Source organism: Vitis riparia, chromosome 13, assembly GCF_004353265.1.
Source record: "Vitis riparia cultivar Riparia Gloire de Montpellier isolate 1030 chromosome 13, EGFV_Vit.rip_1.0, whole genome shotgun sequence".
Taxonomy (NCBI): Eukaryota; Viridiplantae; Streptophyta; class Magnoliopsida; order Vitales; family Vitaceae; genus Vitis; species Vitis riparia.
Window position 1 is genome coordinate 16,414,193 of NC_048443.1, and position 25,068 is coordinate 16,439,260.

Consider the following 25,068-nt stretch of genomic DNA (forward strand, 5'->3'; position numbering starts at 1 on the left):
CATATAAGTGTTGCAAATCAAGTTAAACTTCTTCTTTCTATGTTTCCATAATATTGGAAATTGGCACATAACCCATTGTTGGTATGAGTTACATGCCAATTTCTAATATTATGAAAACATGGAAAGAAGAAATTAAACTTGATTTGCAACATGTATATGTGGAACAAAAGTCTTAGAATTCTTTGTTGCATTCACATGGAAAAGTAAACCTTTCTTCCTAAGTTATTGGGATATGATATATTTTAGTATACTCTTTAATTTTTTTTATCCCTGTCATACTCAATAATATACCATTCAACTAGTAAAACTTTAAATCATTCAAAGAATAATATCATAAAAGAAATTTATGAACATAAACATCTATAGAGATTATATTAAATTGAAAATTAATTACTTCAAAAAACTTTCATCTCTTTTTATTTAAATAATATATTATTACCAATAATTTTTTTATGATAAGATATTTTTTAAATTCAACTCATTATTTTGGAATAGGAAATATCAACATCATTTTTTTGAATGACATTTGTGTGCAGAGCTTTATTTGTAACTTTTTTTTTTCTTTTATATGATTAATGTTTAAGGAAAATTGAGTCTGGGATGTGAATACATTTAAATGACAAGGGTTAGGTTGAGATCAAGGTGACTTTGCCATTTTTGAAGGTGACTATATCATGCTTAAGAATGTAATCTTCTAAAAATGTTTTTGATCACTTCAATATTACAACTTTCAAGATAAAGATCTTTTGACACGATATTTGCATCATGTGTTATATTTCTTACTAGAAGCAATTAGTATAACTTAATCGATATCATTATTGAATACCCAAGTCAAGTATATTCAAACAAGGTCATTGCCACTAATGAGTTAACTTCACTATTTCACCATAATCATTCACTTTTTATATCAACAATTTTAACATTTAAAATACAAAAAGTTCTCTCATTGATTCCTTTCATGTAAGAATTAAACTCTCTATTTTATGATTTTTGAAGCCATAATTTTGGAGCTAGAGATAGTTTGCTAGGGCTCTAATAAGATTATTTTTTTTCTTCTATTGAGTAATATACTTTCCTATCTCATTTTCTCTTGTTAACAATGGATTCCTCCTACCCCTCGTATGTATATACTTCAAAGACCAATCATATGGATATGATATAAAAAAAAATTGTATCCTTCCACATAAAAGCATTACACAAAGGATAGATCCTTACCAAGATCATCATGGGCTAGAGGAAAATGAAAGAGCCCACACAAACATATCTAAAGAATCAAGCCCAAATGAATGTACTTAGCTCCACTTACCAAAACCTTCATTGGCCAAGTGCGGGTGAGCCAATTGATCTAGAGAATGAACCTAACTCTCCATCAAGTTGGGCTTACCTTTTCCTTTAAAAGCCTATAAATTTCCTTTTTTAATAAAATATTTTATGATGGTGAGAACAAATATATGAATAAATTTATTAATAAAGGTAATATTTGATCACAACTTCAGTATTGCTTATTCTATCACTATATATTTTTTTAATGAAAATTTTGAACTTTAGCAAAATCAAAATTACACTTTTTTTATATATAATTTCAAATAGTAGCAAGTGCTTAGAGATGGTTAAAATCATTGTGTTATATGATTTCTTCTTCAATTCCACCAATTGAAGACGCTAACTTGGTCATTTAGCCTAACATTGCAGCAAAAAAGTATACTATAATAAACAGGAGTCAATAAATCCAATCATCCAAGTAAAAGAAAAGTACAAAACATAGTGTTGAGTTTTTATCCAAGTTCCTCAATGAATTGAGATAGAACACCAATCCAAGAAGACAAAGAAAAAGATATTAGAAATCAAAATAGAACAAAACAAGCAGGATTTACGTGGTTCGGATCCAAGATTGAATCCTACATCCACGGATCAAGATCACCTCCAAAATCCATTAAGATTGAACCATTTTACACCCTTAAGAATCTCCGAGAAGCACCAAGCTCTCACTATAGTGTAGTGAATCACTTCTTTTCTACAATTCAGAAAACTTTGTTTTTTTTTTTTTTTCTTTCACGCTTTTATACATGAGTACATGAAAAAAAAAAATTCTAAGCAAATAGGTGTGCCAGCTCACACTTTTAGTTAGTTAATCAACTAACTTTGCTTAGGTGGCCAATCAATTTTGGACAAACAATTTCCACACATTGATTTGTAGAAGAAAGCACAATGATTGCATGCACTAGTTCATCAGTTCATGGAAATCAATTTTATATCCTTTCATTGCTCACTTGGAGACTTCTGGGGACAAAGCATCTGTTTGCAAGCATAAACCACCATTCAGATATGCATTTGGCAACACACTTGTAGATAAGAAGAAGTATTTCATTACTACAGGAGCAAGGTAAAGAAAATGATATGAAAGAACCACAATAACCTAATGGAGTGAGTAAAAACAACCACAAGATCAATTCTTGAGCTTGAAAGAAAAATGAAGTATTCACTGTGGCCAAGTACAACTTACTTACCTACACTAGAATCATTTATGACCAGCCACGAATAGTAGAGGAATTGACTCCAGCAATATCAAAACCATAGCTTCACTAAACCAAGTAGTACTAAATTTCCATGGTATTGCTTTACTTTAGTTATATTACAATGCAATATTCAGAAGGTGACAATGATACTTGCATTGTCTTGTCTTGATCCTGAGAATAATGTCACTAGTCTGCTCAAGACTTTTGGCGAGATAGCCAGACTAGTAAAAAAAGTTTCATTCCAAAGCGCTTTCCCATGATCCAAATAGAAAACAAATATGAATTTAACATTGACTCTAAGCTATGTTTCTTGTTGAGTTGGTCTTGTTTTTGTAGACATTGATTTTAGGAAACAAAGACGACATAGAAGAAATGTCTAACATTAGCTCAATTACCCTTAAACAGTGCTGAAGTTCATAGAGAAGTGTGACTTGTGTGGTCAAGTGCCTGATCCCAAGCATCATATTCTAAAGTTCCTGGAACACATACATTGGCTACTAAAGCAGAATATTCAACACATACATTATGAACCCCTATCAAAGATTAGTGAGCCCTTAACAAAGTCATAGCAAGTTCTAAGAATTCATATTCATCATGGCCTACCAAAATTTTTAGTATTGATGAAATTACTAACAAAAAACCTAAGTCTCATCATCTCTAGGTGTCAATGGCCAAATTAGGCTACTTCATGTCAATAGCAAGACCCACAATTAATTTGTCTGGGTCCCTACTTATGGTTTTCAACACCTAAACCTTTTTGTTCTTTTCATTGTGACATACAAACATCTAATGTTACCACTTTTGTGGTGGATTTGTCTCTTGAAGTGGGTTTTTATCAACCTAGCTCTTGTGGAGCCATTTGGTCCTAATCTAATCTATTTATTGCCTTATAAGTAGGCACTTATAGTTTACACCCTTTTTTGGGTTAGATTATGGTTTATCTATTGTTGCTACAAAAAATGGTGGGCATGTGGATATTATGAAGGTAAATTTTAGACCAAACAATTAGGTGTTGGACTAGGAAGCCCTGTGGATTTTGCTTATTTAGATCCTAGCCCAACGTCATAAGAGTTTATGTATTGAACTTTCAATAGTTATTTTCTATAGACCTACTTGTTTTTATCTAACAAAGCACATAACAGTTAACTCCTCATTAGACATGACCAAAAAGGCATAGAAAATGCCCTCATAAACCTCCTTGCTAACAATAACTTATGACTTTAGTTCCATAAAAATGGGCTAAAGAACATCCATTAGTTTTCATGGCTAGAACATTTTGTAACTACTTACCCATGTTGAGCACCACTAGAACTGCTACCACAACACCCATCTTGGGATCATGCTAACTATTGAAAAACCCACAAGTGACTCCCTAAGGGATGTAGAAGACCTTTTAAAGGTTTCTCTTTATGGATACTTCAAGATTAATGGAACACTTGATGCAAAAACCAATAGAAGGAACTCATTGAAACTCTAACCCACAAGGCTTCCTCTAATTGCAATTATAGTGTTAGCCACAATCCTGGAAGAAGGCAAGAGTTGTATGTAATAGATTGCTATAATAGCAATAGGGATTGCATTGAGAGATTACCGACAATTATAAAAAATGTGATGAAAGCTATCAACTCTAGCTTAAGTTGAATAAGATTTATATTGTTGAGTGGTTTGAGTTTATAGAAGAATAGTAGAAAATTTAAGATTTATCAAGTGAACTTAAAAGAATTTGATGCATTGACTTATAATCATGGGAGGGAAATTGAATACCCATAGAGGGATTTTGTAGCTGATTTGTACTACAAATACTTGTACTAAAAAACAAGTGTAATTCCTCCTAGACAATAAATATGTAGACATGAAGAGGAACATATTTACTAGTGCATTTGACCACATTGCATCAATATGGATCAAATAATCCATTGGGTGCACATTCATAGATGGATAAAATTTCTTCTTTACCCTTATTTTTATGTAAAAGATCTAGTAGGCCCATATCGAGTATTGATGACCTGCTAAGAATGTTAGATCAATGGTTGACATTGTGGAGTATGCGATGTGTGTGGTTGCAAGTGAAACCAACAATTAAGGTAAGATTGTTACTAACCACCCTTTGGGAAAAAAGTTGTAGAGACTAGTACCTTGGATATGAACTGATTGATGCTCTAGTACTATATTTCCAATAAGAACTTAAACAAATGAATGATAGACTTAGAGAATTGATGTCCTACAACAAAAGAATGCAGATAAGAGGCTTCCATTGTTGCCTTATCCATATGCAAATTGCATCAAGGTTGAATGTGATACCCTTATATGCATCAAGGGTCCAAGCACTAAGGTAAGATCTTTTCCTTATGCATATAGCAGACATAAAAAACACTACCAACTCTTTAACATTTATGTCTTCTACAAGTATCTCTCAATCAGATGGGGAATTGACCTCTCTAAAATGGTGGTGTTTGTTTGGAAAATGTGGGATACAAATTATGAAGACCTACTTGTTTGCCTCCACAAGGCCATTATTCTAAGAGGCTTGGTGAAGTATGGTGGGAAGAAACTTCTTTGTAGTGAAAGACACTTCAAAAGGGAAGACACGAACCCACAAGATAGCCCTCGCATTGCTTGTGTAGAAGAGGGTTATGAAGCTTAAGATATTTCTGCAGCTCTGTTAGCCCTAGGGATCAAGTGATTTGCTTCCCACTTTATATTATATTTTCTCTTTCTTCAAGTTTTGATGAATATGGATTTCATATATAACGTAAAAGCCAAAATCTAAGTATCTGATATAAGAAGAATATATATCTAAACTAATGTATAAAATTAGAGGTTATGCATAATGACATAATTCTTTACTTCATTCCTTAAACCATAAGGCACCCTAAATGAAATATTTATTTTCCAATTGGAGATAATATGAGCTTCAACGTGTGTGCAATCATATATGATGCTTTTCATAATGATGAATCATAAAATTCAACACATCTAATATATTTTAGACTCGGTTAACATAATTAAGAACCAAATAATGATGGAAAGGTAGCTCTATGTCTGTACTATTTCAATCAACGTATGTATAGCATTAGATAAAAGCATTATCAAGCCTAACATGGTTTTCGCAAGAATGCTATGCTAGTTACTCAAATTCTCTCTCAAGTCTATCATGTTTGTTGAGCATCTATTGTAGTGTAAACCATCTTGTAAAAATTCACCTGTTCAATGTCTCCATATGTTCACGAAATGCATTCCAAAGCTCGCTTTTTTCCCAACCTTTGAAGAAGTCTAAGATCATAGAAGTGTTTGGCATTTTTTTATGCACAAAGCTCCAATTCTACCTTGTGTTTAGCACTACAAGAACATTCAACATGGATCAGTGGGATGTTTTAATATGAACACATTAAAATTGGAGAAATCAATGAATTTAAACGTAAAATAACTTACTTTTTCAATTTTCAATCATTACAAAGCATAATGCTAAATCAATTTGATAAGTATTTGTTTAGTTAAGACCTTTGTCCTGGGAATCCAACTATTTTGCCTTCTTCAATTCTATAAACATCTGTCTAGTGAACTAGGTAAATACATTTGCCTTTGGTTTCCCAATTTGGCCATGTAGAAAGTGTAAATAGTCAAATTCTCCAACTTATAAGACAACTTTGTGTTTCTTTCCATGTTCTTTTCATCCACTATCCTAAGCTTAGGCTACAGTTACACACCCATCAACAATAATACTCCTATGTAGAAAATTATAGCATATTACATACATACATCATATATAAAAGCAACATTAAGATATCCTAGTTTGCAATTTGGACCACATAATTATCAATTCACTAAAATTAACACAATTGGCCCATCCAAATTTTCGTTACACTATTTTGCTCAATGAAGAAAGAAATATAAATCGACCTTGTATATTGGAATATAAATTTGTCCTCATTCTACATATAGGTTTTCATTTGATTTTTTTATTTTTTTTATTTTTGGATTATCAAATAAAAAAACAGATTTTTTTTTTTTTAAATTAAAATTCTATGAACTCCTCACATGATAATAATACTCACCTAGCATTCAAAATATAGAGGAATTTGTTGCATTCCAAAAAAAAATCAAATATAAACATTTTCAGATTAATTTTGATGGATAATGCCATCAAACATAAACCTACTACAGCAGTTGGCATTACCTCAATAAGGTCAATGTCTTCACAAGAATGAGCTTCAAGCAACGATTTGAGGGTTTTAGCAGCAGTTTTTGAGTTTACAATATGGGGATCAATAGAGCATGGTTTAGTCATACTTTTGATTGCATATGCTAATTCCTTCAAAGCTTTTCTGGATTCCATACTCATCTTTGTGCAAGCCTCTTGAATTTTGCTTTGGATCTCTGTGGGGCCCGTGAGGATATCATAGCAAAGTGAAGTTAGTTGAGAAAGCAACTTATGCTATGATTTTTTGTTAGCCAAGTTAAATCAAGTAATTTGAAGGCAATGAATTTTAGTTTGTGAGTTGAGTTTACTACTGGGATATGAGAGTGAGGGTAGCTGCTAAGAGCTTCAATGCGATAGGCGTATTGGCCAGCTAGGGATCCAATCTTTTGGTATTGTTTCTAAGGATGACGAAACCTAAAACGACCATGACCAGGCTCCCATCTTGCAAAATTCGTTTGCAAATTGAGAAATGTAAACAAGTTGTAACTTGATGTAGTCTATGAATTTAGATAATTTTGACAATGAAATAGACCAATCTTTCAACTCACCAAGGAATCTTTAGTGATTTTTGAAGTCAAAATACTTTTGTATCCTTGAAGAATTGTTTTGCTATCCTTGGATTCTCCATCTCCTGAGACTTTAAAATATTCCCCTGAAAATCCTACAAATTCACTAACTTATAAGTCATCAAAATTAGATTAAAAATATGTAAAAGGTATGGTTCTCTTTGGATTTATATTGAGCAATCTACACATTCATTTGGGGTGTAATGCCACATTTTTATTTTAGGCATACCTTTTAAGAAGTTCCCAAGCTTTTCAACATTGCTAGCAACCAGTTTGTAAAGATCATCACCAGCCCACATTGGGTAGATGCCTATAGATACAAACAATGAGGATGGTTGAGGATAGCCTGTTACGGATACCAAACTGAATGTCAATATAAACATCAGCAAACCATAATCGTATTGCACCTTCATTTTAGGGAAAGATCGTATAAATGACACTGTCGTAGCTGCATTACAAGTCGACAACTCTATCAATCAGTTAATCTTTAGGCTATTTCAAGACACTCTTGTAGCCATGGTTCTATAAGCAACCACATCTCCTTTCAGCAAAAACTCCAACACGTCCTTGCCAAAACCTCCATCAACCTTAGCTTTTAGATATTGGCATGAAAAAAAAATATCACCAACAAATACTCTAATTAGTAGCACAAGTTGAGTAAGACTGCATGCTCAAACTCCATTTGGTATCTGGTAAAAGTAAGAAAGGAAAAGACTAGTCAAAAGAAAGAGACATGATGCCATTTAGATTCAAAAAAAACATAAAACCCAATTGCCTTTTAAAACATTCTATAAACACAGAATTGAATTGGTCTTCATTTTATCTTATTCAATCAATTGCCACTTGGGGTATTTTCAACCACCGGAATCTTTGCATATTTGTGTTTTTAGGATTATTTTTTTTAGGATTATTTCTTGCAATTTTTGCAAAACAAGTAAAAAAAAAAACTTCATCTTTCAATTCAGTCAAAACCAAAAATTCTACCTCAATATGTAGAATGGTACAAGCATGTGTGTCTAAAACCTGAATGACATTCTCTGAATACTTTTTAGGTGGCAACCCCTGAACCATCCTTGTATAGTTTAATAGTATTCACATGAGGATACTGCTTTGGTTGCCTAGAAATGTCTAACAAATCAATGTAAATTTTGGAATCATATCCGATTAAGAATTAAACCCAAGTGGTTGGGGGGAATAAGCACCTCATAGAGCTCATCTGATAGAAGTCCTACTTAATGAGCGTATGCAATTCTTGAATTGAAGTCACTAAAGTGATCTATTATTAGGTTTCCAATGGTGCATCCCTGAGTCCAATTAAAAGAAGATCAAATGGATTCAAATGTAATGTACAAAAGTTAAAACCATAGGGTGCAAGTCACTGGAATCATATAATTAGATTACATACTTGAATATTCATTTTTGGCTCTTTCCCTGGATCATTACCTGCAACCAAAAAATAAAGAGAAAGGAAATTTCAATTGGATGATTAGGCACCTTATTAGAAATATATGTAGTCTTTTTGGAATCCTAAAGGAAAAATGAAAGCACGGGCTCAGATGGAGCCCAATCCTGAACCATCATGACCATCTTTTCATTTCCATTTACAATGTATTTATCTAAAAATAAAAATAAAGAAAGGACATGTCTTTTCATAATAGAAATCAAAGAAACAAATATAATTATAAAAAAGATTGATATGGAAATCCATGGATATGGAACAAAAACCCGGAAAAATAAAAAAATAAAAATTTACTTTCTTTTTCCTCAGTTTTTCAGCAACCAAACCATGGATATCTTATAAAGCAGCTTTTCATCCGCGAATCCATAAAAACATAAAAGCATAGAAACTTCACAATCCTTAACTCATGCAAACCATACCTAATGACTGTTTGGAGAAAGAGTCATTGTGTTTGGGTCATTTTCATGCCCCATAAATTCAAGGGCCCTGCTACCAGAATCAATTGTAGTCACTGCCATAAAACAAAGGAAAAATAACCATCAATCAGAATCCATTAAAAACAGGACAAAATTTGGAAAGAGAAAAAACAACCCATTAATGAATCTTCCTATTCTTAACTCTGGTTTTCTTCTCTATTTGTTAGCTAAGAAAGTATGTGGCCAATGTAATTCCTATAAACAATAGCAAGCACATGAAATTGGGACTCTGTTCTATTCTACAAGATGCAAAGAAGAGGAGCTTTGTATACAAACAAGACTTACTAAAATCCACACTCCATAAAGCAAGATTTGACCAGATTTGATCCAAAATCTTTCAAAATTTCCAACAATTACAGGGCAAGCAAATTTTTTATTAATCCCTATCAATCTAAAATCTAATTACAAACGTTTTTACAAATAAACTTCATAGACATAAAAATAAATAAACATTAAAAACATCCTTAAATTTTGTCTCTATTTTGGTAATACTATTTTAATAATCATATCTTGTTGAACCCATTTTATAAGAGATGTCATGTAGACAAGTTTTATAACTTGTCAAAATAGATCCAAACTAGCAAATGTTAAAAACTGGAAGAGGTTTTAGATCATCATGTAGACTAGTCATACTCATTGCAGAACAAAGCCTTGTAGTGAATAGTTTTAGAAGCACTAATCTCATCTTTATATATATCTTGAACAACGAAAGTAATTACATAACATGACATATTTTCAAATGCTATTGCAGAAGAATCAAAGTGGAATAATTTCACTTCTATATGGTGTCCAAAATGCAGAACTATGAGAAGTTGAAGATTGAAAGACTTACAGATCAATCTATGACTTCAGACTAACAGAAACTAGGAGTCCTTTGTGTATATGTTCAGGTGAAAGATCTTCTGTATATATGTCCCGAAGGGATCTCAAGCTGTTGAAGAAACTGAAACATGATTAGTGATGAAAGCATACGTAGTCTGAAAATTAAAAGGCTTTGAATATGAAACTGAGATGCATCAACCTTATAAAATCTGCCAAACTTTTTTTTTTACCCCCTTTTCAAGGCCAAAGTGCAACATACACACTAGCATCCACATTACAATATAAACGTATTTCATATAATTTTATATTCTATGTTTGAAAAATGTTGGGAAAATCTCTTGAGAATAGGTTGGATGAGAACAGAAAAATGGAATGAAGAAAGCCAAATATCACCAGTGTTTCAAGATAGGAGAAAGCCAATTTTACATTCATGATGGGAGAAATGGACAACAAACAGCCCCTAAAAAAGTTATGAAATTTTCAGGAAGGAAGAGGGCTAAGAAAAATCACCCAGAGAAACGTGTGCTAGCTGGTTATTGGAAGGCAGAAACATATACTAATATCACTGGTGTTTTTCTCTAAAATCTCCCCACAATTTTGGCCTGTGTGACCATTAGTAAATGAAACACAATTTTTGAACACCAAAGAAAATTTCAATTACCCTTTTTAGTGTCTATTTAGTATTTACCCACCTATTTGGTTTTGTACCTAAAGATTACGATGTATAATATTCAAACCCACTTCGCCCCAATGGTCTTACCATCAGGAAGAGCCCCCTGTTTTCCCTTTTGGGTGAGAGTGGCTCAAGTCTAACCTATGAAATGGGGGAAAATTGTGAACAATAGAGAGTAAACTGATCAGAATTGGGCTTTGAATTACCACTGACCTTTCCTACCAATGATATCCAATCACCACTCACCAAATTAAGCCACTTCATATTGAGGCATGGAGCAAAGCCTGATGTCACTAAGTGATTACAACATTTTTTATTTTTTTTTCACACCCAAATGTCCATGTTCTTCCAGAAAAATATCCTTACCATTTTAGGTGATGTGATTAGGGAGTGGACATTAATAAAAGATCTCACCACTGCAGATCTTGTAACATGATAGAGATATGCTATTACTAGACATCAAAAATACTCTTTTTGTTCATTGGTTTATACTGGAACCTTACACCAACTGAAGCTAGTTGATGTTGATTATTGGATTAGAGTGTTCTTTTATTCTTTTTTGTAAATGATATTAGATATTTTTCTTTTAAACTATTTTATTTTCTTCTAATTTAATTGTTTTAAATTCTATAAAATTTTTTATTCATGGACATTGACTCAAATAAATCACCCCGCATCTAACCCCAAATACTGAAATCTCCCCATAGTTTTGGTCTCAAGGAAGCATACTGCAATAAAAAATCTCTCCATCAAAAATTTCCCCCAATTGGCATGCAACTCAAGTAGCCCAAGGCAATCTGAAACTTCACCAATTACCCAAACAACATACAAATCACCTGTAGTTCTACTAGGGACAAGTGATGATGGATGGCATCATTTAATTTCTCTCCATAAAAAATTTCTCATTCTGAAGATCTAATAAACATTATCTTACCAGCTACGAATTATATTTGTCTTGTCTTAGAAAGAAGGAATGATGAGAAATCCATCAAAAGAAAACCCAAAGGAAATCAAACCAAAAAAGATATGGGATCCCAACATAATCATAGAATGTGGAGAAATAAAACCAGAAGATGGAGAAGAATACCCTAGAAAAAAAAAAAAAACCCAAAAATTGAAACCATATGGTGAATCAGAAAAATAAAGTAAAATAAAATGACATGTTTTGGTGAATCAGAAAACTAAAAGTCATTTGGTTGAAAGAATAATGAGTGAATAAAAAAAATACCAAGACTCTTCATCCACACTCCAATAATCTTCATTATTGACCACTGAGAAATAAAACCAAAAAAGTTTTGGTGACTTTCAGTCAGTGAAAAGAAGGTTGTACTGCTCATTGTTAGAAGAAAGGAAAGGGAAAGGCACGTTTACCTGCAAAATTTCTTTTCGTCTGAATACTGCTCATTGTTAGAGGAAGGGAATGGGAATGGGAATGGCATCAACACCGTGAATGGGTTTTGCAGTGGGGGTGAGCGGGAGGCACTGGTCTATATATAGTGATGTTATTGTAGCGGTGAAGGCCCGCCACTGGTGCATATATGGCAGCAGCTACAGGGGATCTTAGACGGTAGCAACCACTTTTCTTCCATGGCAAATGTGGCTCAAATTCTTCTTCAAATCCAGGACTTGAAGGAAAATTCTAGATTGAGAAATGACAGAATCCGTCTCAGGGGAGTCCTTGAATCAATGTGGAGAGTAAACAAAGTTAGATGAATGAGAAGGGTAAAACTGCCATTGCATTAATATGACAAGGATAAAGCTGTAATTTTAATTGGTAATCTAAATAAGTTATTTAAAAAAATATATATTAACAAAAGAATTGCATTATAATTGAATATGCGAGCAAATTATTTATAACTCTATGTTATACAATTTATTTGAGTGTATTCTAAATAATTAAGATATTAAAAAATAATCGGGGAACTTTTTTTCAAATAAAATCATAAAAATGTTAAAAACTTAAATAATTTATCTAATTATTGAAAAATGGATACACATCAATTTAAATTTTAATGGGAGATGTAAAACTTTGACAATCGATAAGTTTGGGTTCTGAGAGTCCTTGAAAAAGTTTTTTTTAAAAAATAACAATATGCAATGATTCATAAAAATTATTAAATGATTTATAACAATGGAAAAAAATTATCATAAAATATATTTTTATTTTTAGGTTGTCTTGTTTATTCGAAATTTTATTTTATTTTTATTTCTAAAAAATAAAATCTAAATGGGGTTCCACCCATAATTTATTATGCACATGCCTTAATCACAAAATACATGATAGTTAATTCATTAAAATTTTTATAAAAGAGTTTCACAAAAAAAGTTACTCACAAAAAATTTTAGAACTAAAAATTAAGTGTAGGGCGTTTGACTTATTAGCTAAATAGGATATATATTTTTATTTTTTAAAATATAGATATTAAAATATATAGTGCTACACAGGCCACATATATGATAATGATGTGCTCTAAATCATGAAGTAATGAGGAAGAAAAAGGAAGATGACTTCCTAATAAATTTTCATGATAGCTTAAATGAGCAAACTGAAGACGTATAGAGATGGTTAAATATAAATTAAGAAAGTTTTGCTGATGTACCTGCTGGTTGGTGTTTGAGTTTAAAGCTTGAGATGGGTGTTGGGTTCCTCTGCTTGGTTATGTTCTATGCCATCACGACTTCTCTTGATAGATTTTGTTGTTGATCTGTTGTCACCAAAATTCTCATTATTCAACAACATAGGCTTATGGTTGTCTTCATCGTCTTGGGTGCTAAGAAAATCTACCAACGAGATATGGTTCTGTTGATGGTCTTGAGAGTATATAAGATGAACCCCACAACTTTTGATTTTGCCCCAACCATAATCATCAAATGAAGCCTGAAGGTGCATATAATGATTGGAGTGGAACTCGTCCCTAAAAGAAATCTTAGGATAGTACACTAGCAACACTTGATCTGATTCACTATCATTAATCTCGAGGTAGTCACTACAGAGAATTTCTACTACATCTTTAGCATATTCTCCTTCATCAAATTTCAAAGATAAAGAAATTTTTTTTTGATTGATGATGAAGACAGAAAAATCCAAATCCAAGGAAGTAGTTATCTTCATACCAATTCATAGGAAGCTCTATTCTTATTTGGCTTCCCATTTCCTGATGCAGTACCCACCCTGGAATTCCATTACCTCCTAGATTAATACTTCTCCATTTCAAAGGAGGCTGCACAGTTAAAAGTAACATTTCCAGAGGTGGGTCAGCTTAACAAACAAAGTAAATTAGAACTATTAATTGCAGAGAAAATAGGAAATTAAAATAAATATCAATAAATTCACAAGTACCTGTAATTAAAAGAGAGAAAAAAAAAGGTTAAACAAAAATTGTACCTCAACTGTCTTGAACCATTTGAGGAGAAAAGACCAGAGAAGAGTAGATGGATTTGATAGAGTTCCAAAGATCGAGCAATCATGTGCATCTATTTCTCTTAGACTTGATGGAAGCTCTGGAATTTCCTCAAGCATCTTGCAGTGACTGATATTAAGGCGTCTTAGATTACATAGTTGAGTAATAGCAGTAGGTATGTGACGCATATTGTTTTGACTTAGATCTAATTCTTCCAGCAAGGATAGGCACCATAAATCACTTGGGGCTACTCCATCCATCATATTCTGCGTTTCTAATAAACCAAGATTTATTAAATTTTCCAGGTCCCCTGTGACTAGGTTTGGACAGTCACTGAGATGAAGTTTTTCAAGGTATTTCAACCTACAAATACTGCTCGGAAGACTCCTCAAGTTTTCACACTTCACTAACTGCAAATAAGCGAGATGTTTTAGAAACTCAATTGATGATGGAAGCTCTTTTATACACGTTCCACTTAAATTAAGCCACCTTAAGCATACAATATCCTCCATGATTTCCGGAAAAGTCTCCAAGTTTGAACAACGATAGAGATTAAGATTTGTAAGGTATTTCAACCTACAAATGCTGCTCGGAAGACTCCTCAAGTTTTCACACTTCACTAAATGCAAATCAACGAGATGTTTTAGAAACTCAATTGATGATGGAAGCTCTTTTATACATGTTCCACTTAAATTAAGCGACTTTAAGCATTCCATATCCTCCATGATTTCCGGAAAAGTCTCCAAGTTTGAACAACCAGAGAAATGAAGTTGTTCAAGGTATTTCGACCAACAAATGCTGCTCGGAAGACTCCTCAAGTTTTCACACTTCACTAAATGCAAATCAACGAGATGTTTTAGAAACTCAATTGATGATGGAAGCTCTTTTATACATGTTCCACTTAAATTAAGTGACTTTAAGCATTCCATAACCTCCATGATTTCCGGAAAAGTCTCAAAGTTTGAACAATTAGAGAGATCAAGTTCTTGAAGGTATTTCAACCTACAAATGCTGCGCGGAAGACTCCTCAAGTTTTCACACTTCCTTAAAAGCAAATCAACGAGATGTTTTAGAAACTCAATTGATGATGGAAGCTCTTTTATACACGTTCCACTTAAATCAAGTGCCTCTAAGCATTCCATAACCTCCATGATTTCCGGAAAAGTCTCAAAGTTTGAACAATCAGAGAGATAAAGTTTTTCAAGGTATTTCAACCTACAAATGCTGCTCGGAAGACTCCTCAAGTTTTTGCATTCATCAATAGATAGCAACCGAAGTGAGGTGAGATGATATATTGAGGATGGTAATTCTTCAATAGCAGTTTCATCTATATAAAGACTTTTAAGAGAGACCAAGTTTTGAATTGTACTTGGCAAGCTCCTAATCTTTTGGCACCCTCTCAAATTCAACAAAGTAAGCTTCTTCAAGAAACCAATAGATGAGTCAACATTATCCAAACTTCCACAACCTTCAACATCTAGTTGCTCCAGATTTGACATATTTGAGAAGTGTGGGATTTCATTCACTGCCGAGATGTTGAAATGTTGCAATGAAAGATGAGAGGAAAATATAGTTACTGATATTTTTGTAGATCATATCTAACAAGATTGCCAACTTTTGCCAAGGCACTTCTCCACTTTTGAATCTTCTCCCTTTTCTCCTCATCTGCTTCCTTTTCGTGATCAACAAATGCCTTTTCATAACTCCCTCTTTGCTTCCGCACATGGGATGGATCCACATGATAGAAAATTGGTAGAATCAGTCGCCCCTCGATTACCCCACACTCACTGATCTTCACGAGTTCATCTAGACACCACCTAGAGGCAGCATAGTTTTCCGAAAAAATGATAAGAAAAATCTTTGATTCTTCAATAGCTTCCAACAGCTCAGATGCAATTACTCCTCCTCTCGCCAGTTCTTCATCATCTCTAAAGGTACGAATTCCACAGGAAATCAAAGCCTCATAAAGATGATCTGTGAAACCATAGCGGGTGTCTTCTCCTCTGAAACTCAAGAAGACTTCATAAGTGAATTGATGGGTTGATTTAGAAGAAGAAGAAGGAGAATAAGAGATGATCTGGGTGTTTGTGGAAGTCATGGTTGTTTTCTTCCCCTATTTCTGTGTCACAACTAGAAGAGATTTCGAAGCTTGATTTCTCTTCAGGCTAGGAGGTAGGGGTAGCTTAGCATTTAAGCTATTTCTTGAGAAAAGTTCGGGGAGGTGAATAGGGAAGAAGGAAGGAGGAAGGAAGGTGGGCTGAAATTTCAAGGAAGAAAGGGTAGTATTGAGAGTCAACAGATATCATTATATATTTCATAATATATGCATCAATTGCATAATTAATGATAATTTTAATTATTTGGTTTTTCTCCCAAACTAGTGGTACCAAAAAAATACCATGGGAGGAAAATATCTTTCAAAAATGATTTTCTTATATTTGTTTTGACATAAAAATTATCCAAAAAAGTTAAATATAAGTAAAATTACTTAAAATTTTATAAAATTTTAAATTATTTAATTTTCATATAAAAAGGAAAAAAAAAAGTGAAGTGAACTTTTATATAAAAACAATTTATTAATTTTAAATCTATTTTCTATCTTCTTTCAATTTTTCTTTCCTTTAATTTTTCTTCTCAATTTTTTTTGGATCATTTTTTCTTTCAAAATTTTCAAGAACTGAGCATACAATAAGAATCCATAGGAAAGGATAAAAATTTTAATTTCCACAAAAGTATTAGTAGTTGGATTAAGGGAGTGAAACGAAAATTGATCAAAAATTAATTAAGAAAACAATAATCCACATATTAAAATTGCTTTTATTAGAAAAATATATATGACATAACTTGTGATGTTCAATAATAATATACAAAATTTAAAAATATATGTTATTGTAGACCCCAAAATTTGTCTCAATTTTATCTTTACATTAATTTTGAGCCCAATTTTAAATCCCGATTATATGTGTTATTTTAGGCCCACTCACCCTTTAATTTTTAGTTTTCATTATTTTGTAAATTATTTTATTTTATTTTATTTTATTTTTACTTATTAATTTTACTTGTTATTATTATTATTATTATTATTATTATATTATATTATATTTTTATATTTTTATATTTTTATTTATTATTTATTATTTTATTTTATTTTTTTATTTTTCTCTCTCCTCTCTCTTCCTTTTTCTCCTCCACCTACCCTCACCCACCCACTTCTTCTCTCTCCTCCCCTGCTTTCACCGCCGGCCACTTTTCATTTTTCCCCAAAATTTTTTTTCCCTCCTCCTTTCCCCTTACTGAGACACGGCAGACCCCCCCGCACACGGAATTTTTTTCTTTTGGGCCGCTGGAAGAGTTTTTCTAGGGAGTTTTTTTTTTCTTTGGCGGCTACTCTTTCTAGAGACAGAGGGAACAGACCCATTTTTTTTTCTTCCTTTATTCCTCTTTTTCTTTCCACAGCCAGCCCCCAATTTTTTCTTCCCTTCCTCCTCCATTCTCCATTTTTTTTTCTTTTTTAGTTTTTCTCCTCCTGTTTTCCCAAGAGAGCCGACCCCCATTTTTATTTTTCATTTTTCTTCTTCCCCCAAAAACACCCAACAGTCAGCTCTCCCATTTCTCTTCCATTTTTATTTTTTATTTTATTATTTTTATTTCAGCTTATTTTATTTTATTTTATTTTATTTGTGATTCCAAAAAAAACATCACTACTACCGGCAAGATCACCGGCTAGGCACCGTCGACCGACGACCTCCTCCCTTTTTTCTCTTTATCTCACTTCCCGTATCACTCATTTTCCATTATTATTATTATTATTATTATTATTATTATTATCATTGTTATTATTATTATTGTTATTGTTATTATTATTATTGTTATTGTTATAGTTGTTATTTTATTTTATTTTAATAGTAATTGTTGTCTGTGAAATTTGAATTGTTGAATTAATATGAAATTTGAGGTTAATTTGTTGTTGGTAGATTAATACGTAATTTGATTTAATTTATTGTTAGTGAATTAATTTGAAATTTGTTAATTTGGGTTTGTGGGCATATTGTATTTGGTGATTAATTTGGGGATATTTGGATTATATCAATTGCATATTGTTTATTTGGATTTGGACCTATTGTTAAGTTGTTATTTGTTTGAGCTTATTAGATTGGGCTTGAAATATTATTTCTCTTGACCATGTATTTTTTTTATGTGGGCTCGTTAACTGATATGAATTTTGGGGCCCATAATGTGGGTGAGATTTGTTGGATTATTTGAATATTTGATATAAGCTTGGCCAATTTGAATTGTTTAATTTGGACATGGGACAATTGTGCTGTATATTAAACTAGACTTAAATTATAAAATATTAAATTTAGGTCTAGTAGAATTTATTTTAATTTATCCAATTTTAGGTTTGGTTGATTGTGTTTGTATTTTTTGTTATTAATTTAGATGTTCTAGGTTAAGACCTATAGTAATTTGGGCTCATTTTAATTGGTGAAATTTAAAGTTTGAATTTGGGTTTGAATATCCATTGTGAATTTTATACATTTTTAGATATTTACATTTGTGTTATTTTTGTTTTTGCATGGACTCATTCTATAATCTTGTTGGCTGAGTACGAATTGATGACGCGTGGAGCTTGTTGTAAGTTTATTTGGGTATATATTTTATTTCCCACTTTTATTTTGTTTTATTTTTATTAGTTCTTGTAAATATTCGTTTGTATATATTTATTGAGTGTGTACAGAATTGAACATTGAATAAACTAGAAATTTTGTTTATATGAGAGGAAGAATTTAGTAAATGTATTTTGATAAAACAATAATTTTAAAATATTATTTTTAATAAAAGAAAGTTTTTTTATCATTTATAAAAATTCAGAAAAATGCATTTAGAAAAATCCAAAAGAATTGTTTTTAATAGAATTCGAAAAATTGTTTTTAATAACATTGTCCAAAAATTTCTTTGTTTAACAAAAATTGTCCAAAAATTGTTTTGTAAATAAAATTGTTCGAAAAATTAATTTTTAATAAAATTATCTAAAATATTTTTTTTTCAAATGAATTCTTTTTCCTTAATTAAAATGGGATTAAAAGTATTTTTCAGAAATAGAGAATTTAAATCTTTGTTTTTTTTTTTAATTAAAATTTATTTTGCAAATAAAGTTATGTCATTTTAAATAATCTATAAAAATCACTCTTTTAAATGAAAATGAATCTAAATACTTTTGTAAATAAAATTGTAAAAATTCATTATTTTCTAGTAAAAGCAAGTAAAAATAATTTTTGTGCCCAAATTGAAATTTTGTAATAAATTCTTTTGATACAATAAGTGTAAATAACTTTTTTTGAAAATTGAATATAACTGAAATTGAGAAAATAAATTGATTCTTTTTTATAAGTAAATAAATGGAAATCATTAATTCAAAATCGTTTTTAATAAAATCCTTTGAAATTTCTTTAAAACTTTTTTTTAATATGTTTTATTTATTTAATTCAATCAATCATTTTGCATAATTCTCTTATTATTTATTTTGTGTATTTTTGTGATTAGATTTCATAATTGTTTTTGTGCATATTAATTTTCACCATGACTTGTATATTGATTATTTTTCTTGGTATCCATAATTAATTAATTAATTACTACAGTTTCCTCAATTCGTTTAGTAGAGGTCGTACGAATACGGGCTTAGATGGGTGCTATGGCTCACCACCGTACCTTCCCAATGAGTAACCTGACCCCCAGACCCAGACTCGGTTTTTCACAAACCCGTTTTTTCCTTCAGGAATCATACTTAGGGTTTTTCTTTCTTATTTGTTTTTCCCTTTAAAAATAAAACAAAAATAAGTGGCGACTCCAAGTCTTTTTCTAAAAATCAAATTTTCACCAAACAAAATAAAAAAAGCGAGTTTTCGCCATCGAGTGGGAACGCATCGAGCAAAATGCGGGGTTCACAAAATGGCGACTCCACTGGGGATTTTTAGAGGGTCAAACTTGAACTCGAGTTGAGGAGAATGTGGCGTTTGATTGGTCAATCAATGGATACCCCTCTCTATGTGTCTTGGTATGATTGTTTGTTGATTACACGTTAAGAGTTTTGATATGTTTGTTTGTAATATATGTTTGGCTATTATGTTCATTTGTGATGTTGACATGTTGATTACATCGATTGATTCTCTTGCCTACTTTAGCATAGTGACTCTTCTTGTTATATGATTATTTTGCTTTCTTGGACATGTATATTCTCATTTTTGTATATCTCATTCATCTTGGCATGATTGATTCTATTCATTGTATATTATCTTGTTTATGTCAACATATTGTCTATTCTTGTTATATTCCTATCTTGCTTATCATATTTTTGCCTAGCTTGTGTGTAGATATGAGTGATATACCTATTCTTTGCATGACTGCTTGGTGCATGACTGCTCTTTCTTCGTGTGATGCATGTATTGTTTGTCTATGTGGGATACACATCTATCCCCTTACCTCCAACTCCCTAGTCTCGGTCGACCCTATCTTCCTTGATCTCGTATTTGATATGAGACTTTTTGCTTTGTTTGTTCTTCGATTGAGCTAGTGATTAGGAGTAGGGTCTAGCGACGGGCTATATTGATGTTTGGGAGCATTCTGGAAGAGGCCGACACGTTGATGCTGATGGAAGTCCGATCTTTGAAGACTTGTATAACCCAAAGCTAGGTTTCATGGATATTTGTGTGATCAGTGTGTTTTTTTTTTCTACTTTAGCTTCATAGGATTTTCGGATGCACCCACACTGTCATTGCGCATTCTAGTTGACTATTGAGAGTTGAGAGTTTTGAGAGGTTTCACCATAGGAAACCCCCAGGGATGTCGAGTGAGTGCATGTGTGGAGGTGATGACCACCTTGGATGGAAGCGCCTCGTCTTTTCGGAGGCGTGCAGAGGGTTGCGTACCACTGGAGGGTATGATCGCTTCTGCTAGGGAACTTTTAAAGTTCACCCATATCCTTTTAGAGCCACCTTGACCTTGCAGATTGAGCCGTAGATCCTTTGATTAGGACTTCCTCCCTACACATTGGTGCATCTGAGGGCCTTCAGAGCCTCTGTGGTCATAGTTTGGATTCGATACTCCCTCATTTTAGTCTCCAGTTGAGAGTGCACCGAGATCAGTACGAGTTTGAGTACGGTCAGACAATTCGTCTTCATTTTTTATGCCTTACTCATTCCAGTTCAGACTAGCATTTCTCCCATGTTTTCCCTATGCATACCATATCTCGTGCTTCATGCTTTTCAGGATTGGCTCCTCATTTTCAGTGTGGATTTGTCATCTTGGGTCAGAGTAGAGGGGAGCTTAGTTCGATTTTCCGAGAGATCAGACGTAGATCAGCAGACTATCACAGTTGACTAGTTCATAGACGCCATGGATTCTATTCAGGTATTTTGTGCTTTGTGCTCTTCAGGATTGGTTTTTCATTCTTAGTGTGGATTTACCATCTTGGGTCAGAGTAGAGGGGAGCTTAGTTCGCTTTTCTGAGAGATCATACATGGATCAGCGGGTTGTCACAGTTGATTAGTTCACGACCGCCATGGCTTCTATTTAGGAGGCCTTGGCCAGTCTCAGACAGGAGATAGACAGTTAGTAGAGTAGACAACTTGTAGTTCAGGATGAGACGCCTTATGATTCATTGCCGCCTTATCTATTACATGGTCATTCTGAGGTTGCCTCACCTGCAGTAGTACATACCACAGTCCTTGAGGATACGCATGCATGGATCGTACTGAGCAGCGTATTAGGCAGTTGAGGGTATCTGACAGTTCATCAGCTTGAGATGATCTTGATAGTATACCAGTGGCCAGTCTACCGGCCAAGTTCAGGATGCTTGACATTGAGAGGTACACGGGCGTTGGTTGTCCATGTATTCATCTTCGACTCTACAGTACTATGATGAGGGTCCATGGGTTAGACGAGTCACAGATAATCACCATGTTTCCTTTATCTCTGAGTGGCGCAACCCAGCATTAGTTCGCATCTTTGGAGTCCTCGCGACGCAGGACATGGGATGACCTAGCTTAGGAGTTTCTGTGACAATTTTCATTTAGTACTATCGTAGATGTGTCGAGGAGAGAGCTTGAGGGTTTCAGGCAGAGATCAGATGAGTCTATTTCTTCCTTCACCTTCCGCTGGTGGGGGAAGATAGCAGAGATTGTTGATTGACCATTATAGAGAGATGACTTAGTCTTAAGGGTCATCAAAGGATTGATTAGAGATCCTAAAGGGAAGTTCAGACCCGACTGGAGCGGACCTTATTTCATTAGGGAGTTGATCCCAGAGGGCACTACATGGTTGATGGATTTAGATGGAAATTGATTCTCGAAGCCAACTAACGTAGATCAGTTGAAGAGGTACTATGTTTGAGACCATGGTCGCAGGATAGGTGGTCATCATTTCAGTTAGCCATATCTCCTTTCACCCATTTGATATATAGACCATTGCTAGCCCATTCAGCCTCGCATGTGCATTATAGCCTTTCTTTCTTATCGCCTTGCTCACATTTTTGCACCAGGATAGGGGGCCTTTAGTGTATGCATGCATCGTTTGGGAGTCTCATGAGTCTTGGACCTATGGGTGCATCTTTTTCTCATTATTTTTCCTACTATCACACTACCACATTCCATTGTATCTTATTAGTTGTGTTCTTCATCTCTTTTTCTTTATTCCATCTATTACTTATTTTGCTTCATATTCTTTTCACCCTGAGTAGTGATCTTCCTCAGTTCATTACATGGGGGATAGTCACATCATTTCCACTATCTATCCTACGGACATTGATTTAGAGATCCTTAGTTTGAGAAGGTCATCTTGTCAGAGAGAGTTTGTTTATTACTTTAGCACTTGGGAGTGTGTTTATTCATTATTGATATCATCTTTAAGGTTCATTTGTTTATGTTTAGGGTATGTGTATTTGTATATATGTTAAAAAAAAAAAAAACTGAAAAAAAAAATTGATAAAAAAAAAAAACACATGTGTGTATGTGCATGGTATTCTCCATCATTGAGCGTGTATATTGATATTTGAGGGTCATTTTATCGAGTATCTTTGTTGATGGGAGTTCGTATGTGAGCTTTCCGAGACCCTTTATTCTTTATATTCATTTTGTCATATTTCTTTGAGAGTGAGATACTCGACCTTCTCCTAGGGACTCTAGGTCATTGTCCTTTCCATCATTACGCTCATTATTGATGTGACTTCACTCCATGTTTGACTTGAGTTGATTATCACTTTTCTTCGTATATTCATTGTTTTGCTATCATCTTTGTCATTGCTTGTGATTTAGTCCATTCGCTTCACCCGGTTGTTTTTTTTTTCTCCTTACACTGACCTATTCTAGGTTTGATATTTCGCTTGCATCATTCTTACGTATCTCATTACCAGTTCGTTTTGCTTCATCGTCTCATTATTGACATTATATTCACATTGGGCACCCTCAAGTCCATGACTCACGAGATTTTCTATACATGTTGCATTTTATACATGAGGGCATGAGTTTTTCATCATCGAGTATTTGGGCCTAGTTTCCCTTCATTTCTATCACCCTATCGCCCTAGCCTACGTTACGTCCTGTGTCTTAAGACCACCCTGAGGTCATGTGATCAGATGTCGTTTTTGACAGCCCCTACTTGGACAGGTATTTGAGACTTGGTTAATATTTGAATATCATCATGCTTCTTCTTCTGGGAGGCACTCTTTGATGTTTGGACCCGATTCAGTTGTGGATTTGGATTAATGGGATCACACGTTCGATGATGGATGATTTGATGTCACCTGATTTTCTAATCTATCACACATTCGAGGCCATATCCGGGCATATTCCGTTTCGGTTGAGGTTTATAGATTTTCATGGATTTGCATGCTTGTCCCCATTTATGGGATGCACGCCGAGACGATGACCTGTTTGTTATCTTATCATGATCTCCCAGGAGAGCCTCTCTTGAGTCATTCAGTCAAGCGCACACTTTTGACTTTTAGATGTCCTCATGCTTCTTCTTTTGAGATACGCCTTTTGATATGTGGGTTGGATTCAGCTATGGATTTGGATGATTGGGATCACACATTTGATGACAAATTATTTGATGTTGTCCGATTTTCGGCTTATTCCACATCTGATTTCATACTGGGGCATATTTTCGTTTTGATTGAGATTTATATATCTTCATGGAGCTACATGATCACTCTCACTTGTAGGATGCACACCGAGACAAGGACGTGTTCTTTATTCTATCATGGTCCCTCGGTGGAGCCTCTCTTGAGCCATCCAGTCAGACTCGTATTTTTCGGTATTTGTATGTCATCATGCTTCTTATTCCGAGAGACGTTTCCTTGACGTTTGGGTTCGATTTGGATTATGGAGATCACACATTTGACGATTGATGGTTTCATGTCACCCGATTTTCGACTTACCATACATTTGATGCCATACTGGGGCATATTTCCGTTTCGATTGAGATTTACAGATCTTCATGGAGTTGCATGCTCATCCACACTTACGAGATACACATTGAGACGATGACCCTCTAGTAGAGTCTCTCTAGAGCTATCTAGTTAGGTCTGCACCTTTTGGCACTTATATGTCATCATGCTTCCTCCCGGGATACGCCTCTTTGATTTGTGGGTCTGATTCAGTTATGTATTCGGGTGACCAGGATTGCATAGTTGATGATCGATGACTTGAGACTATTTGATTTTTCCCGACCTATCACACATCTGATTCCATACTGGGGCATATTTCCTCTTTAGTTGAGATTTGTAGATCTCCATTGATTTGCATGACCATCCCTAGTTACGAGATGCACGTTGGGTTGATGATTTGACTTCATTTTGCCTTGATTCTCTAATGGAGCCTTTCTTAAGACATTCGGTCAGGTTTGTATTTTCTGATCTTATCATGATTCTTGGGTGGAGTTACTCTAGGCGCATAGGTTC

General features: G+C 33.6%; 2 protein-coding genes across 5 annotated transcripts in view; both read right to left on the reverse strand.

The window, feature by feature from the left end:
- Window positions 1-1,869: 1,869 nt before the first annotated feature.
- LOC117928154 (disease resistance protein RUN1-like) overlaps window positions 1,870-25,068 on the reverse strand; it is a 118,150-nt gene continuing 94,951 nt past the window's right edge. For 2 of the 4 annotated variants that reach the window (XR_004653533.1, XR_004653534.1), the window contains 2 exons: window positions 10,051-10,149; window positions 9,043-9,253 (listed from right to left, as the gene is read on the reverse strand). The gene's annotated coding sequence lies outside the window, so the exon portion shown is untranslated. Of the gene's footprint in view, window positions 2,296-9,042; window positions 9,254-10,050; window positions 10,162-25,068 lie in introns of those variants that run through there. The other 2 variants (XR_004653535.1, XR_004653529.1) reach the window with 2 other exon arrangements.
- LOC117928358 (disease resistance protein RUN1-like) lies at window positions 15,688-16,212 on the reverse strand. The gene has a single exon (XM_034848253.1). It carries the CDS (start codon window positions 16,210-16,212, stop codon window positions 15,688-15,690), a length of 525 nt encoding a protein of 174 aa, XP_034704144.1.

Excerpts from the sequence above, each read along its gene's own strand:
- LOC117928358 (XM_034848253.1), bottom strand. The coding sequence starts at position 16,212 with ATGACTTCCACAAACACCCAGATCATCTCTTATTCTCCTTCTTCTTCT.